The following is a 16,477-nucleotide window of genomic DNA, read 5'->3' as shown; positions in this document are numbered from 1 at the left end:
CCTAGGCATCTGATGCATCCATTGTTTGTCTTCCCTATTTGCGGGGGATTATAGCAATGGATGGGATCCGTTTTAACTAATAAATCCCTTAAATTCCTGTTGCTCTTGTAGCAGAACATAGGTTTGGATGTTAATTCTTTTGGAATTTAAGAGAAACAGGAATTTAAGGGATTTATTTATAAAAGGATGCATCAATTGACCTGGCAGCATCCAAATATTTATGGGAAGAACTGAAAGGAGGAGCGGTTCGACAACGTATTTCCTCCTTCACCTCCACATGTGTGGGTAAACAGGCTGCATGGCCGAACAGAGAATTTGGCCAACACGACCTGTGATAAGAGCAGTTCAATGGCATCGAACAGGGGAGTATTGTGACCAGAGATCTGTTTACCATGAGGAAAACAAAGCATTTGCCTTGGGCGGCACTTTCTGAGGGGCGGCAAAAAAAGCTGGCCAAAGTTAGTGTTAATATTTCTGTGTGAAAAATGCAAAAAACTAATTTGAACGCCAATTTTGGCCAGTGTTTGTTCCTAAGTGGCTACTAAAAAAGACTGGACATACCCCATTTGCAATACCTTGGGTTGTCTACTATTGCAAATGGTATGCCATCAAGGGGGTAATTTTCATTCTTGGGCTACCATTAGTGATGTCGCGAACATAAAATTTTCGGTTCCACAAACGTTTGCGAACCGGCGAACCGGGCGAACCGCCATAGACTTCAATAGGCAGGCGAATTTTAAAACCCACAGGGACTCTTTCTGGCCACAATAGTGATGGAAAAGTTGTTTCAAGGGAACTAACACCTGGACTGTGGCATGCCGGAGGGGGATCCATGGCAAAACTCCCATGGAAAATTACACAGTTGATGCAGAGTCTGGTTTTAATCCATAAAGGGCAGAAATCACCTAACATTCCTAAATCACAATGGATATGGATTGACACCTGACATATGACATATTGACACCTTGACATATGGATTGACACCTTGACATATGGATTGACACATGTCCTCAGAGACCCTGATACACACTGACACAGAGCAGAATAGGGACTGTTCCCTCTACATAGGGTCACTTGGCAGATACAGATTGACACCCGTCCTCAGGGACCCTGTCACACACTGACACAGAGTAGAAAAGGGACTGTTCCCCTACATAGGGTCACTTGGCAGATATGGATTGACACCTATCCTAAGGGACCCTGATACACACTGACACAGAGCAGAATAGGGACTGTTTCCCCTACATAGGGTCACTTGGCAGATATAGATTGACACCTGTCCTCAGGGACCCTGATACACACTGACACAGAGCAGAATAGGGACTGTTCCCCCTACATAGGGTCACTTGGCAGGTATGGATTGACACCTATCCTAAGGATCCCTGATACACACTGACACAGAGCAGAATAGGGACTGTTCCCCCTACATAGGGTCACTTGGCAGGTATGGATTGACACCTATCCTAAGGATCCCTGATACACACTGACACAGAGCAGAATAGGGACCATTCCCCCTACATAGGGTCACTTGGCATATATGGATTGACACCTGTCCTCAGGGACCCTGATACACACTGACACAGAGCAGAATAGGGACTGTTCCCCCTACATAGGGTCACTTGGCGGATATGGATTGACACCTGTCCTCAGAGACCCTGATACACACTGACACAGAGCAGAATAGGGACTGTTCCTCCTACATAGGGTCCCTTGGCAGATATGGATTGACACCTGTCCTCAGAGACCCTGATACACACTGACACAGAGCAGAATAGGGACTGTTCCCCCTACATAGGGTCCCTTGGCAGATATGGATTGACACCTGTCCTCAGAGACCCTGATACACACTGACACAGAGCAGAATAGGGACTGTTCCCCCTACATAGGGTCACTTGGCAGATATGGATTGACACATGTCCTCAGAGACCCTGATACACACTGACAAAGAGCAGAATAGGGACTGATCCCCCTACATAGGGTCACTTGGCAGATATGGATTGACACCTGCCCTCAGGGACCCTGATACACACTGACACAGAGTAGAATAGGGACTGTTCCCCCTACATATGGTCACTTGGCAGATATGGATTGACACCTGTCCTCAGAGACCCTGATACACACTGACACAGAGCAGAATAGGGACTGTTCCTCCTACATAGGGTCACTTGGCAGATATGGATTGACACCTGTCCTCAGAGACCCTGATACACACTGGCACAGAGCAGAATAGGGACTGTTCCTCCTACATAGGGTCACTTGGCAGATATGGATTGACACCTGTCCTCAGAGACCCTGATACACACTGACACAGAGCAGAAGAGGGACTGTTCCTCCTACATAGGTTCACATGGCAGATATGGATTGACACCTGTCCTCAGGGACCCTGATACACACTGACACAGAGCAGACCCTACATAGGGTCACTTGGCAGATATGGATTGACACCTGTCCTCAGAGACCCTGATACACACTGACACAGAGCAGAATAGGGACTGTTCCTCCTACATAGGGTCACTTGGCAGATATGGATTGACACCTGTCCTTAGAGACCCTGATACACACTGACACAGAGCAGAATAGGGACTGTTCCTCCTACATAGGGTCACTTGGCAGATATGGATTGACACCTGTCCTCAGAGCCCTTGATACACACTGACACAGAGCAGAATAGGGACTGTTCCCCCTACATAGGGTCACTTGGCAGATATGGATTGACACTTGTCCTCAGGGACCCTGATACACACTGACACAGAGCAGAATAGGGACTGTTCCCCCTACATATTGTCATTTGGCAGATATGGATTGACACCTGTCCTCAGAGACCCTGATACACACTGACACAGAGCAGAATAGGGACTGTTCCTCCTACATAGGGTCACTCGGCAGATATGGATTGACACCTGTCTTCAGAGACCCTGATACACACTGACACAGAGCAGAATAGGGACTGTTCCCCCTACATAGGGTCACTTGGCAGATATGCATTGACACCTGTCCTCAGAGACCCTGATACACACTGACAGAGCAGAATAGGGACTGTTCCCCCTACATAGGGTCACTTGGCAGATATGGATTGACACCTGTCCTCAGGGACCCTGATACACACTGACACAGAGCAGAATAGTGACTGTTCCTCCTACATAGGGTCACCATTTTTAGCCCAAGGCAGCTCATCTCATGAGGCCTTTTTTAGTCGAAAGTATCACCCACTGTCAGTCCCTTCAGGATCCATTCCTCATTCATCTTAATAAAGGTGAGGTAATCTAGACTTTTTTGACCTAGGCGACTTCTCTTCTCAGTGACAATACCTCCTGCTGCACTGAAGGTCCACACCCTGTAGTCAAGGGGTTCATCGCTCCTCAGAGTGTCGATATCTGCAGTTAAGGCGAGGTAGTCTGCTAACTGTCGGTCGAGTCGTTCTCTGAGGGTGGACCCCGAAGGGCTGTGGCGATGCGTAGGACTTAAAAAGCTCTGCATGTCCTCCATCAACAACATGTCTGCAAAGCGTCCTTGCCGGCGTGGTCGTGGGAGGAGGAGGATTACTTTCACCTCTTCCCCTGTTAGATTCCCGTTGTGCTGTGACATCACCCTTATACGCTGTGTAAAGCATACTTTTTAATTGATTTTGGAACTGCTGCATCCTTTCCGACTTGCCGTAATTCGGTAACATTTCAGCCACTTTCTGCTTATACCGTGGGTCTAGTAGCGTGGACACCCAGTTCAGGTCAGGTCGTTCTCCTTCAGCCTTTTTATACGAGGGTCCCTCAACAGGCACGACAGCATGAAAGACCCCATTTGCACAAGGTTGGATGCCAAGCTACTTATGTCCTGTTCCTCGTCCTCAGTGATCTCTCTGAAGGTATGTTCTTCCCTCCAGCCATGTACAACACCACGGATACCAGATAGGTGACAACGAGCACCCTGGGATGCCTGTTGTGGTTGGTCTTCCTCCTCCTCCTCAAAGCCACATTCCTCCTCTGACTCCTCTTCCTCACAATCCTCTCCCAGCATTGCCGCAGGTCCAGCAAGCGATGCTGATAAGGCTGTTTCTGGTGGTGATGGTGACCACAACTCTTCCTCTTCACGCTCATCTACGCCTGATCCAGCACTCTTCGCAGGGCACGCTCCAGGAAGAAAACAAATGGTATGATGTCGCTGATGGTGCCTTCGGTGCGACTGACAAGGTTTGTCACCTCCTCAAAAGGATGCATGAGCCTACAGGCATTGCGCATGAGCGTCCAGTAACGTGGCAAAAAAATTCCCAGCTCCGCAGAGGCTGTCCTAGCACCCCGGTCATACAAATACTCGTTAACGGCTTTTTCTTGTTGAAGCAGGCGGTCGAACATTAGGAATGTTGAATTCCAACGTGTCGGGCTGTCGCAAATCAAGCGCCTCACTGGCATGTTGTTTCGCCGCTGGATATCGGAAAAGTGCGCCATGGCCGTGTAGGAACACCTGAAATGGCCACACACCTTCCTGACCTGCTTAAGGATGTCCTTTAAGCCTGGGTACTTATGCACAAAGCTTTGTACGATCAGATTACACACATGTGCCATGCACAGCATATGTGTCAACTTGCCCAAATGCAATGCCGACAACAAATTTCTTCCGTTGTCACAAACCACTTTGCCGATCTCCAGTTGGTGCGGAGTCAGCCACTGATCCACCTGTGCATTCAGGGTGGACAGAAGTGCTGGTCCGGTGTGACTCTCTGCTTTCAGGCAAGTCAATCCCAAGACGGCGTGACACTGCCGTATCCGGGATGTGGAACAGTACCTGGGGAGCTGGGGGGTGCCGTTGATGTGGAGCAAGACGCAGAAGCAGAAGAGAACTCAGCCGAGGAGGTTATGGAAGAGGATGGAGTAGGAGGAGTAGAGGAGGTGGCAGCAGGCCTGCCTACAAGTCGTGGCGGTGTCACCAACTCCTCTGCAGAGCCACGCATTCCATGCTTGGCAGCCGTCAGCAGGTTTACCCAATGCGCAGTGTAGGTGATATACCTGCCATGACCATGCTTTGCAGACCAGGTATCAGTGGTCAGATGGACCCTTGCCCCAACACTGTGTGCCAGACATGCCATTACTTCCTTTTGCACAATCGATTACAGGTTGGGGATTGCCTTTTGTGCAAAGAAATTCCGGCTGGGTACCTTCCACTGCGGTGTCCCAATAGCTACAAATTTTTTGAACGCCTCAGACTCCAACAGCTTGTATGGTAAAAGCTGGCGGGCTAATAGTTCAGACAAGCCAGCTGACTTTGTGACATTGGCTTCTTACGCTCAAACATGTCCTTGACAGACACCTGACTGTGGGCAGATGAGCAGGAACTGCTCAAGGCGAGAGACGGAGGGGCAGATGGTTGAGAGGGGGCAAGGAGGACAGCAGTGGTTAACGTGGCTGAAGATGCTGGACCAGGAGGAGGATGGCGGCTTTGAGTTTGTGTGCTGCTTGTACTCATGTGTTGATCCCATAGGCGTTTGTGATGTGCGATCATGTGCCTTCGCAAATCAGTTGTACCTAGGTGGGTGTTGGACTTCACACGACTCTTTTGGCACAGGTTGCAAATGGCATCGCTGTTGTCAGAGACAGAGCTCTGCAATGACGGCATTCTGGTCCTCCACTAGTGAAGGAAACTGACTGCTATTATATTACAGTCAAAAAAGTTTTTTTTTGTTAAATGCAAGCTATTGTGACACCAGTGAGTGAGTGTTGGCACTGGGCAAGTGGGCACAGTATACACTGTGAGCCTGACACACATGCTGGCAGACAACTAACTACTATTCAATCTATTACAGTCAAAATTGTATTTTTTTTTTAAATGTGCACTACTGTTACACCAGATATGAGTTGCACTGGTGTGACACTGCACTGGCAGGCCCTGAAACGCACACTCGTGAAGGAAACTATTATATTACAGTCCAAAAAGTTTATTTTTTATTAAATGCAAGCTATTGGGACACCAGATATGAGTGAGTGGTGGCACTGGGCAGGCCCTGAAACGCACACTAGTGAAGGAAACTGACTGCTATTATATTACAGTCAAAAAAGTTTAGTTTGTTTTAAATGCAAGCTATTGGGACACCAGATATTAGTAAGTGGTGGCACTGGGCAGGCTCTGAAACGCACACTCGTGAGGGAAACTGACTGCTATTATATTACAGTCCAAAACATTTTTTTTGTGTTAAATGCAAGCTATTGTGACACCAGATATGAGTGGTGGCACAGGGCAACTGGGCACAGTATACGCTGCGAGCCTGACACACATGCTGGCTGACAACTAACTGCTATTCAATCTATTACAGTCAAAATTCTATTATTTTTTTTTAAATGTACACTACTGTTACACCAGATATGAGTTGCACTGGTGTGACACTGTGCCCTGGCAGACCCTGAAACGCACACTAGTGAAGGAAACTGACTGCTATTATACTACATTAAAAAAAGTTTTTTTTGTTTAAATGCAAGCTATTGTGACACCAGTGAGTGAGTGGTGGCACTGGGCAAGTGGGCACAGTATATGCTGTGAGCCTGACACACAGGCTGGCTGGCAGGCATGCAGGCAGGCAACTGCAATTACATTACAAAGAAAAAAAAAAGCAGACTGATGTTCTAGCCCTAACAAAGGGCTTTTTGGTGAGCTGTCCTTACAGCAGAGATCAGATGAGTCCTTCAGGACTGTAGTGGACACTGAATACACTAGCCTAGCTATCAATTTCCCTATCAAATCAGCAGAAGCTACACTGTCCCTACTCTCACTAAGAATGCAGCTTCACAATGAATGTAAAATGAATGCTGTCCAGGAGGTGGGAGGGCCTGGTAGGGAGGGTCTGCTGCTGAATGGCTGGAATGTTTCTGCTGACTGTGAGGTACAGGCCAGGGTCAAAGTTTACTCAATGATGACAAATAGGGGGCGGACCGAACAGCGCATGTGTTCGCCGTCCGTGGCGATCGCGAACAAGCGATGTTCGCCAGGAACTATTCGCCAGCGAACAGTTCAGGACATCACTACTGATGATGTTTCCTTTCCTGACAGACTAAACAACTTCTATGCCCGTTTTCATGAAAGGAATCACACAGTGTCTAGTAAAGGCAGGGTATTGTCAAATGATGCCTTACTTACTTTTCCTGTTAGCAATATGTATGATATAGCAAAAAGATAAAATAGGGCTGCGCCAAGCTAAAATAGATAGTCCAGTAAAATCTCACTAGGATACCAGTGGATAATCAGGAATACTTGATAGGGTATGGTTTCTTGGTAGAGGTAGGTACGTCTGATGTTGACTGATCAGTATATTATTATTATTATTATTATTGCCATTTATATAGCGCCAACAGATTCCGTAGCGCTTTACAATATTTTGAGAGGGGGGATGTAACAATAAATAAGACAATTACAAGAAAACTTACAGGAACAACAGGTTGAAGAGAACCCTGCTCAAATGAGCTTACAGTCTATAGGAGGTGGGGTATTAGAAACATTAGGATAGGAAATATCAGGTAGGAGTGAAGCAGAGCTGGAGAAGAGAGCAAAGCACTATCCCATAGGAGAGAGCAAGAGACAGGTATGTAAGGGAGAGATTACTCTGGGAGGCCATACGCTTTCCTGAAGAGATGGGTTTTAAGGCCCTTCTTAAATGATTGAAGACTAGGGGAGAGTCTGATGGCAGTAGGCAAGTTATTCCAAAGGAGAGGAGCCGCCCGTGAGAGGTCCTGCAAGCGCGAGTTGGCCGTACGGGTGCGAGCAGCGGTCAGGAGGTGGTCGCGGGCAGAGCGGAGGGTACGAGGAGGGGCATACCTCTGGATCAGTGAAGAGATATAAGAGGGGCTGGAATTGTTCAGTGCTTTAAATGTATGGGTTAGCACTTTGAATTGACTCCGATAGGATACAGGGAGCCAATGTAAGGACTGGCAGAGGGGCGAGGTGTGAGAGGACCGACTGGATAGGAAAATCAGTCTAGCTGCAGCATTCATTACAGACTGTAGCGGGGCAGTACGGCTTTTGGGGAGACCAATCAGGAGAGAGTTACAGTAATCCATGCGGGAAATTACTAGAGCATGGACAAACTCCTTGGTAGCATCTTGCGTAAGAAAGGGGCGGATGCGGGATGAAAACAGAAGAGAGGTAGAAAAAACCAATGGTGCAGTATGTCTACAATTCAAGGTGCAGTAGATAAAATAAGTAGAGAACTCACATTTGGGAGAGCTATGGCCAGCTCTGGTGTGAATAGCATACAGCGGTATAATCCCCGCTTATGGGATATGAAAGGAAGGGATGTCCGTTAGCACCGTCTGGTAATCCAAAGCTCGGAAAAAAGAAACAATGCAACAATAATCCTCTCAATTGTGATAGGGTTCAATGTGCAATAGGTAGAGAAAGGTAGAGAACTCACATTTGAGGGAGCTATGGCCAGCTCTGGTGTGGATAGCGTACAGCGGTATAATTCCCGCTTATGGGATATGCAGCGGAAGTGCGTCCGTCAACACCGTCTGGTAGTCCAAAGCTCCAAGAGAGAAAAGTAAAAAGCAACAATAGTTTTACATAGTTATTCACTGAATGGACACAATCCAGTGAAAATTACCGAATTCTGACAGCTTTGGTAATTTGCATATTTACTAAAGCCAAATGCATTTAGGGTTCTGTAAAATTAATTCAGGAGCATTTGGAAAATCACTAATATACTAATAGCCAAATGAAGTTAAAGCACAGGAATCAGATTTATCAATAATTGCAAAAGTAAAAAATAAAAATAAATTAAAATTATATGGTGGTCAATAAGACACCCTGGGCAAGTGGGCACAGTATTACTTTGATGGAGATATTTTACCAACAAGTGTCGACTAAATTAGCAAGAATGAGGAGTTGCTGGTAAAACTCAGTCACTAGTAAAATAGGACCTGTAAGATAATGAGGAGACATAGTCCCCCTTGTATCCCCAGCAGTGGACATCTGGTGGGAGCTACTAACGGGTAGGGGCCCTAATTAACCCCTTCAATACCAAAAATGGGATATATATATTTTTATGTTCATGTATTTTGCAGTATAAAATCTAGCCCCTCACTCACCCTCATTAAAACTCTAGTTATGAATGCCAACCTGTAGATGAACACATTTCTCAGAAGCTACTAGTCAAAGGGTGAGATAGAAGAGAGCCTGCTGTACAGACGAAATAAAACAAGAATGTAGGGGGATAATTATTTTGTAATAACAGATACTATTTTGGGTGCAAACCGCTTGATAATAAGAGACATTCTCCTGGTTTCCATGGTATTTGCCCTGTATGTGGCTCTGTGCCCCATAATTGCACCTGCTTTGCCTTGATAAATATCCCCTTATACAGTATAGCGACCATAACTATCGTTATTCTACAGCCCTCTATACAATTGTCCAGCTTTGCTTCATTGCACGTACTAATTATATGACTCTTTCACCCGGCGTCTCCACATGCCCACAGCTTACATGAGTTATCTGCAGTAGTGACGTCTCCCCATTTGTAATGGTGGGAGTGAGTGACCGCCTGAAGGAGGAGGAGGAGGAGGTAGACGGACTTCTGTACATTTCGAAGAATGCACTTTCATGTGGTGCTGAACGGACAGCTACTCACACCCAACAGTTTGCTGGAGACTCGTATCAGTCCCTTGGTGTACTAACATGCTCAGCCAACGACCAAAACCTACAATTCTACACTACCTAAAGGACAGAGTAATATTAATTTTCAAGTAAGATTAATCATTTCAATACGTTATAACTCGATGTGGGTTGCCTAAAATAACCTTTTTTTTTTTTTTTTTTTTAAAGCGCCAGACCATTCCCGAAGAAATATTATAAACAACTGCACACAATTATATGCTAGAACGTGGAAGAAGATTATTTGTATCTAAGAAGCAGTTTTTATGATAGGAGTTCCATAATGGAACCTCTTGGAATGCTGGCAAAGCTGTGTTCTAGAACAAGTACACAATCATCTAAAACCACAATCTATTAGATATTAACTGTCAGTGTTCTCTTCGCACGCGTTCTAACAGCGCCCAGTTCACACAGCTGTATTTTAGTGAATACTGACTCCAAAGAACCAGTGTCTAGTTTACAATATAACTGCAAATAACATCCTTCCTTAACATCAGAGCAAAAATGAAAATAAAAACGAGTTTCGAGTTCATATTATTATACACTAGTATTATGTACCAGTATTGATCGTCCATACGTCCTATCAAGTCCCAATTAACTCCTGCCTTTCAACCTTTAAATCCACAGTCTTTCTTCACGTGGTCTACTAGGTCCCTGGCTGACATTACAGGCTATGGGTTTTCCCGTCTCCTGCATCACGGAATATCCATCTAACGTTGAGGGATAATTACGATCAAATAGCGGTTTTCATGGAAATCGATTAGGGAGTTTCCATTAATATATCTCGTTATTTACTCTGACGTTTTCAAGGTGATGGACATATACGTGGTTCACATTGAAACACAAGTAATCTGGCGATCTAAGGGTTATATTTACAAGAACCATGCCCCCAGGTTTGTTTACACCAAAGAGGAGGAGACATTCATTGGTCTGCTTTTATTGCGATCCCGAGAGAGTTCACAGATGCCCTACCTGCTAGTTTTAGAGGTACTTTCAGAAAACGGGGTGCGGGACTTGGAATGCAAAATACAGCCTTTCTGTATCACTGGCAGTCCACAGGAACTCATACAGAACTTATTCCCACCTCAACCTTAAAGGACAATTCCTGTTCTCGCTCGTAAATGGATAATGACACCCTACTGCTCTTTAATGACTCATGCTCAGGCGATACTGGGTACCTATGTACTAACAGATCGATACCTATCGGGGATCCCATAAGACCTCCTCAGTTGGTGGACGCTTGGCTGGTGCCCTTGTTTTTTGCCATGCTTATGGTAATAGGGCTGATCGGGAACTCTCTAGTTATTTATGTGATTTCCAAACATAAGCAGATGAGGACAGTCACAAACTTCTACATAGGTAAGACAACTGTATGTAGGTTTGGTCTCCCCGGTATCTCTCTATTGGTCATTATTCTTTTTTTATCTCTCTCTCTCTCTCGTCCTATGATCTGTAATTTTCTCCTCATCACATTATACTGTACTAAACACACTGGTGAATAGGTTGCATTTTACCTTTTCTTCCTATGGGAATTCTTATTTTACTCTTGTATAAGAGATCATTAGAGAGTCACCCCCCCAAGTCTGACTTAATGGCACCAATGATCTAACTAACTAATTATACAAGGGGATGAGACTAAGGAATTATTTGTATCTCTGATATGTTACTTCTGCAGCCAGCCACTACTGACAGCAAAAAGGTGCTTAATGCTAAAAGCACACAGTAACTATACAAGTAAATTGAAGGGGAATGCCTAAAATTATATAACCCAGTCTTAATTAGAACCCTCTACCATCCATTAAATGTTTTTAAGCAAAATGGATAATGGGGAAATAGAACTCATATGAGAAAAAGTCTGGCTGAAGAAAACTGCATGTTTAAGAAAAAAGATAGTAAAGCAAAAATTGTAATTAAATAAAGGAAACCATCATGGGTATTATATCTATTATATTGAGGCAAAGCAGTGTAAGTGGATCAAATACTGTTAAAACTAATGGAATATTCATATTAATTGCTCTCTAATTGGACCGTTACTATAAAATTAATTTAATATATAACCCACAGTGCATACAAAGTGGAAAAATACATATGTTAATTCAACTACTAATAATGAGTATTACAGGTGTTTGAAAATCCAAAATATAAATCTAAAAAGTAACTAGTGTTAACTTAGATTTAAACTGCCATAGTATCACATCCTCACTGCAGTATTGCTTGGTGTGCACTTGTCAATGGTCAAGTAATTAGCTAATAGTGTAGAATTGGGTAATCATTCTGGATCATTAATTGAACTAAATGACTGAATGACTAAGAGATACAAGCTGATGCAGTAGGCTTGTATTTCTAGTTAGAAACAGGACTAAGATTGCACAAATTCTATGCAGACATACTAACATTCTTGGCTTGATAGCCTTGTCTTCAGAAGATAGCCACTAATTCTTCTGTCCTTCATGCATCCACACCAGCAGCTGTTTGTGTCTACTATGGCCCACAAAGTTATCATATACAGCAGATATGTGAAAACTACTATGGAAGACTCACAATGGCAATGGTTCTTGTAGACTTATCAGACTCCAGTTTATCCCTCACCCCGACCTCCATCATGAATGACCTGGTCTCTTACATTATCACATAATTGTTTAGCATCAGCTGCATTATGCCTTGTAATGATACTATGCACCCTATTTAGCAATAATGCTACCCACCACATTGTGTCCTCTAGTTATTAAAAGCATAATTAAAAACATTGTCTTGTGTCTGCTGAACATGCAGGTAGATTTGTTGGTAGATGCTGTCACAACACTAGCCTTTACAGTAGCACTTCGTTGATTAATTTAATGCTAATGGAAATGTTGATTGTGCTGGTACAGGTGATGTTTACGGTGGTGGTATTGGTGATAGTAATGGTAAGCGTTGTGATGGAAACATTGACCGAAGATGAGTTCTGTGGTAGTAGGCGCAGATAAAATATTGCAACTGTCTCCAGGGCTGGTGCAAGGATTTGTGGCTACTCAGGCAAAGATGCATTTTGCTGCCCTTCCTCAACCCCCCCTCAAAAATGCGTATTTTCCTGTGTCTCGTAACCCTCCTTTTAAATTCCTTAACCCTTCAGTGTAATTTATCCCCCTTTTGTGTGTCCTACACTCCTTTGTGTGTCTCTTACAGCCCCCCATGTGTCTTTTACTAACCCACCCCTTTATGTGTCTCTTACTCCTCCCTCAACCCCCGTGTGTGTCTTTCTTTCCCACTGCCCTTTTCTGTGACTCTCTCCCTTCAGCCTGTGCTGTGTGTGTGTCCACCAGGGCCCTTTGTGTGTCTTTTTACTTTCAAGCCATATAGACATAGATGTATAGCAACACACACAGCCATACAGGTGCACAGTCACAGAGATATGCAGCCACATAATCAAACACAGTCATACAGGCACAGACATACAATCTACACATACAGGTACACTGTCATAACAGACAAAGTCATACAGGCACACCCAGAGACATGCAGACACCATCATACAGGTATATACAGACACAAACATATAGTCATAATGAGACATAGACACAGTCATGCAGAGACACAAAGATGTAGGCACCCAGTGACATACAGAACAAGGCATGCAGAAACATACGGACAAAGTCATACAGAGACATACATACACAGACATATAGTCACGTAGAGATATACAGAACAAGGCATACAGAGACATATGGACAAAGTCATAGAGAGATACACAGACTAGTGATGTCGCAAACATAAAATTTTCGGTTCGCGAATGGCGAACGCGAATTTCCGCAAATGTTCACGAACGGGCGAACCTGGCGAACCGCCATAGACTTCAATAGGCAGGCGAATTTTAAAACCCACAGGGACTCTTTCTGGCCACAATAGTGATGGAAAAGTTGTTTCAAGGGGACTAACACCTGGACTGTGGCATGCCGGAGGGGGATCCATGGCAAAACTCCCATGGAAAATTACATAGTTGATGCAGAGTCTGGTTTTAATCCATAAAGGGCATAAATCACCTAACATTCCTAAATTGTTTGGAATAACATGCTTTAAAACATCAGGTATGATGTTGTATCGATCAGGTAGTGTAAGGGTTACGCCCGCTTCACAGTGACAGACCAAACTCCCCGTTTAACGCACCGCAAATAACCGCAAACAGTCCATTTGCACAACCGCAAACTCCCCATTTGCACAAGGTTGGATACCAAGCTAGCCATCTCCCGTCCATTGTCCTCACTGATGTAATTAAAGGGCTCTTCCTCCACCCAGCCACGTACAACACCAAGGGTCCCCGAAAGGTGACAACAAGCCCCCTGTATTTTTTTTTTAAATGTACACTACTTTTACACCAGATATGAGTTGTACTGGTGTGACACTGTGCCCTGGCAGGCCCTGAAACGCACATGTGTGAAGGAAACTGACTGCTATTATTTCACAGTCAAATTTCTAGGTTTTTTTTTTTTTTTATGTACACTACTGTTACACCAGTGATTGGCCCACGTCATGCCTACGCCCCCAAAACGTTCGTGTGTGGGGGTGCTGGAATGACGTGGGCCAATGGGAACCTTATAGCGGAGCGGCAGGGGTTAATCCAAGGGCTCTCCGCTGGTACTCAGGATTCATCATACAGAAGGCAGGACACACAGCATAATTCCCATTCCCAAGGACCACACGACACATAGCCTGGGAGTCAACTGACAATTTTTATTCACGGCTCCAGGAGTTAACTGTCAACTTTTAAATGTTCTGCAATGCAGTAATAGCAAGACATACACAAGGGAAAACCATCACAGTACATATTGGAGACACAAAATATAAAACCAAACCTCTGAATACTCAGGGGACATGGCACTTAGTGGCGATGTCCCGCCACATATCTACCCCTTGTTCACTCCCGGCAGCCCCAGCCTGACTCACACAGGTCAGCTGGCTGCTGCCCGGAGTGGACACAGTCTTTTAGTGCCATGTCCCTCCCCATGTCTTCCTCCATTATTTCTATTATATTACATATACTGCCCCCTTCCCCACGTCTTCCTCCTTTAATTCTATTATATTACATTTACTGCCCCCTCTCCATGTCTTCCTCCCTTAATTATATTTTATTACATTTACTGCCCTTCTCCAATACTCCTTGTATTACACACAGTATCTCTGTATTACACACTGTATCTCTGTATTACACACAGTATCCCTGTATTACACACTGTATCCCTGTATTACACTCAGTATCTCTGTATTACACACATTATCCCTGTATTACACACAGTATCTCTGTATTACACAATGTATCCCTGTATTACACTCAGTATCTCTATATTACACACAGTGTCCCTGTATTACACTCAGTATCTCTATATTACACACATTACCCCTTTATTACACTCAGTATCTCTATATTACACTCAGTATCCCTATATTACACACAGTATCCCTGTATTACACTCAGTATCTCTGTATTACACACTGTATCCCTGTATTACACTCAGTATCTCTGTATTACACACAGTATCTCTATATTACACACTGTATCCCTGTATTACACTCAGTATCTCTGTATTACACACTGTATCCCTGTATTACACATTGTATCCCTGTATTACACTCAGTATCTCTGTATTACACACAGTATCTCTATATTACACACAGTATCCCTGTATTACACACATTATCCCTGTATTACACACAGTATCTCTATATTACACACAGTATCCCTGTATTACACTCAGTATCCCTGTATTACACTCAGCATCTCTGTATTACACTCAGTATCTCTATATTACACACAGTATCCCTGTATTACACTCAGTATCTCTGTATTACACACAGTATCTCTATATTACACTCAGTATCCCTGTATTACACACAGTATCACCGTATTACACTCAGTATCTCTGTATTACACACTGTATCCCTGTATTACACACTGTATCCCTGTATTACACTCAGTATCTCTGTATTACACACAGTATCTCTATATTACACACAGTATCTCTGTATTACACTCAGTATCTCTATATTACACACAGTATTACTGGCTATGGAGGGATAATGTATAATAAACACAGGTTACTGGCTATGGGGGATAATGTATAATAAACACAGGTTACTGGCTATGGAGGATAATGTATAATAAACACACAAAAAAAATGCAGCTTCATAATTAATCTAAATTGTATGCTGTCTAGGAGGTGAGAGGGTCTGGGAGGGAGGGTCTGCTGCTGATTGGCTGGATTGTGTCTGCTGGCTGTGAGGTACAGGGTCAAAGTTTACTCAATGATGACGAATAGGGGGCGGACTGAACATCGCATATGTTCGCCATCCGTGGCGAACGCGAACAATCTATGTTCGCCAGGAACTATTCGCCAGCGAACCGTTTGGGACATCACTAACACAGACACATGCAAACAAAGACAAACATATACAGTCACACACAGACATATATTCATACAGACACAGGCATACAGAGGAGGGGTAAATAAAGAACCTAATCTTGGGAGGGGCAGTTGTAATGGGTTGTGTGGGGCACAGAGGCAATAGAGGGGAGCACAGGGGAAGTAGAGAGATAAAGGGGCAGTAGAGAGATAAAGTGTTATAATTGCCTCAGCGACCCTAAGAGTCCAATTATTGGAGGGAAATAATGAATTGGAACAACTGTCCAAAAGAGACCTATTTTCAATGCTTCATGTGGTTTTGTTCAGTTCCATTGCCTAGACTTGGATGCATGAGACGTGAAGAGATCCAGTTATTAGCCAGTTTTTATAATAAATCTCCCACATGCCATAGCTATTTGGTATGTTTAGTTAAACATTAGCAAACAGTATACATTTTGAATATTTATCCTGTAATATGTAAA

The 16,477-nt window shown here is 44.1% G+C and overlaps 1 protein-coding gene across 1 annotated transcript in view; it reads left to right on the top strand.

Moving 5' to 3' along the window:
• The first annotated feature begins 10,606 nt into the window (after positions 1 to 10,606).
• KISS1R (KISS1 receptor) overlaps positions 10,607 to 16,477 on the top strand; it is a 436,110-nt gene continuing 430,239 nt past the window's right edge. The window contains exon 1 of the mRNA XM_063457370.1: positions 10,607 to 10,980. Within this exon, the coding sequence (XP_063313440.1) occupies positions 10,743 to 10,980 (238 nt within the window). The 5' untranslated portion in view covers positions 10,607 to 10,742. The remainder of the gene's footprint in view (positions 10,981 to 16,477) is intronic.

This window comes from Pelobates fuscus, chromosome 5 (genome assembly GCF_036172605.1).
Source record: "Pelobates fuscus isolate aPelFus1 chromosome 5, aPelFus1.pri, whole genome shotgun sequence".
Classification (NCBI taxonomy): Eukaryota; Metazoa; Chordata; class Amphibia; order Anura; family Pelobatidae; genus Pelobates; species Pelobates fuscus.
This window is presented reverse-complemented; position numbering and strand designations above follow the sequence as displayed.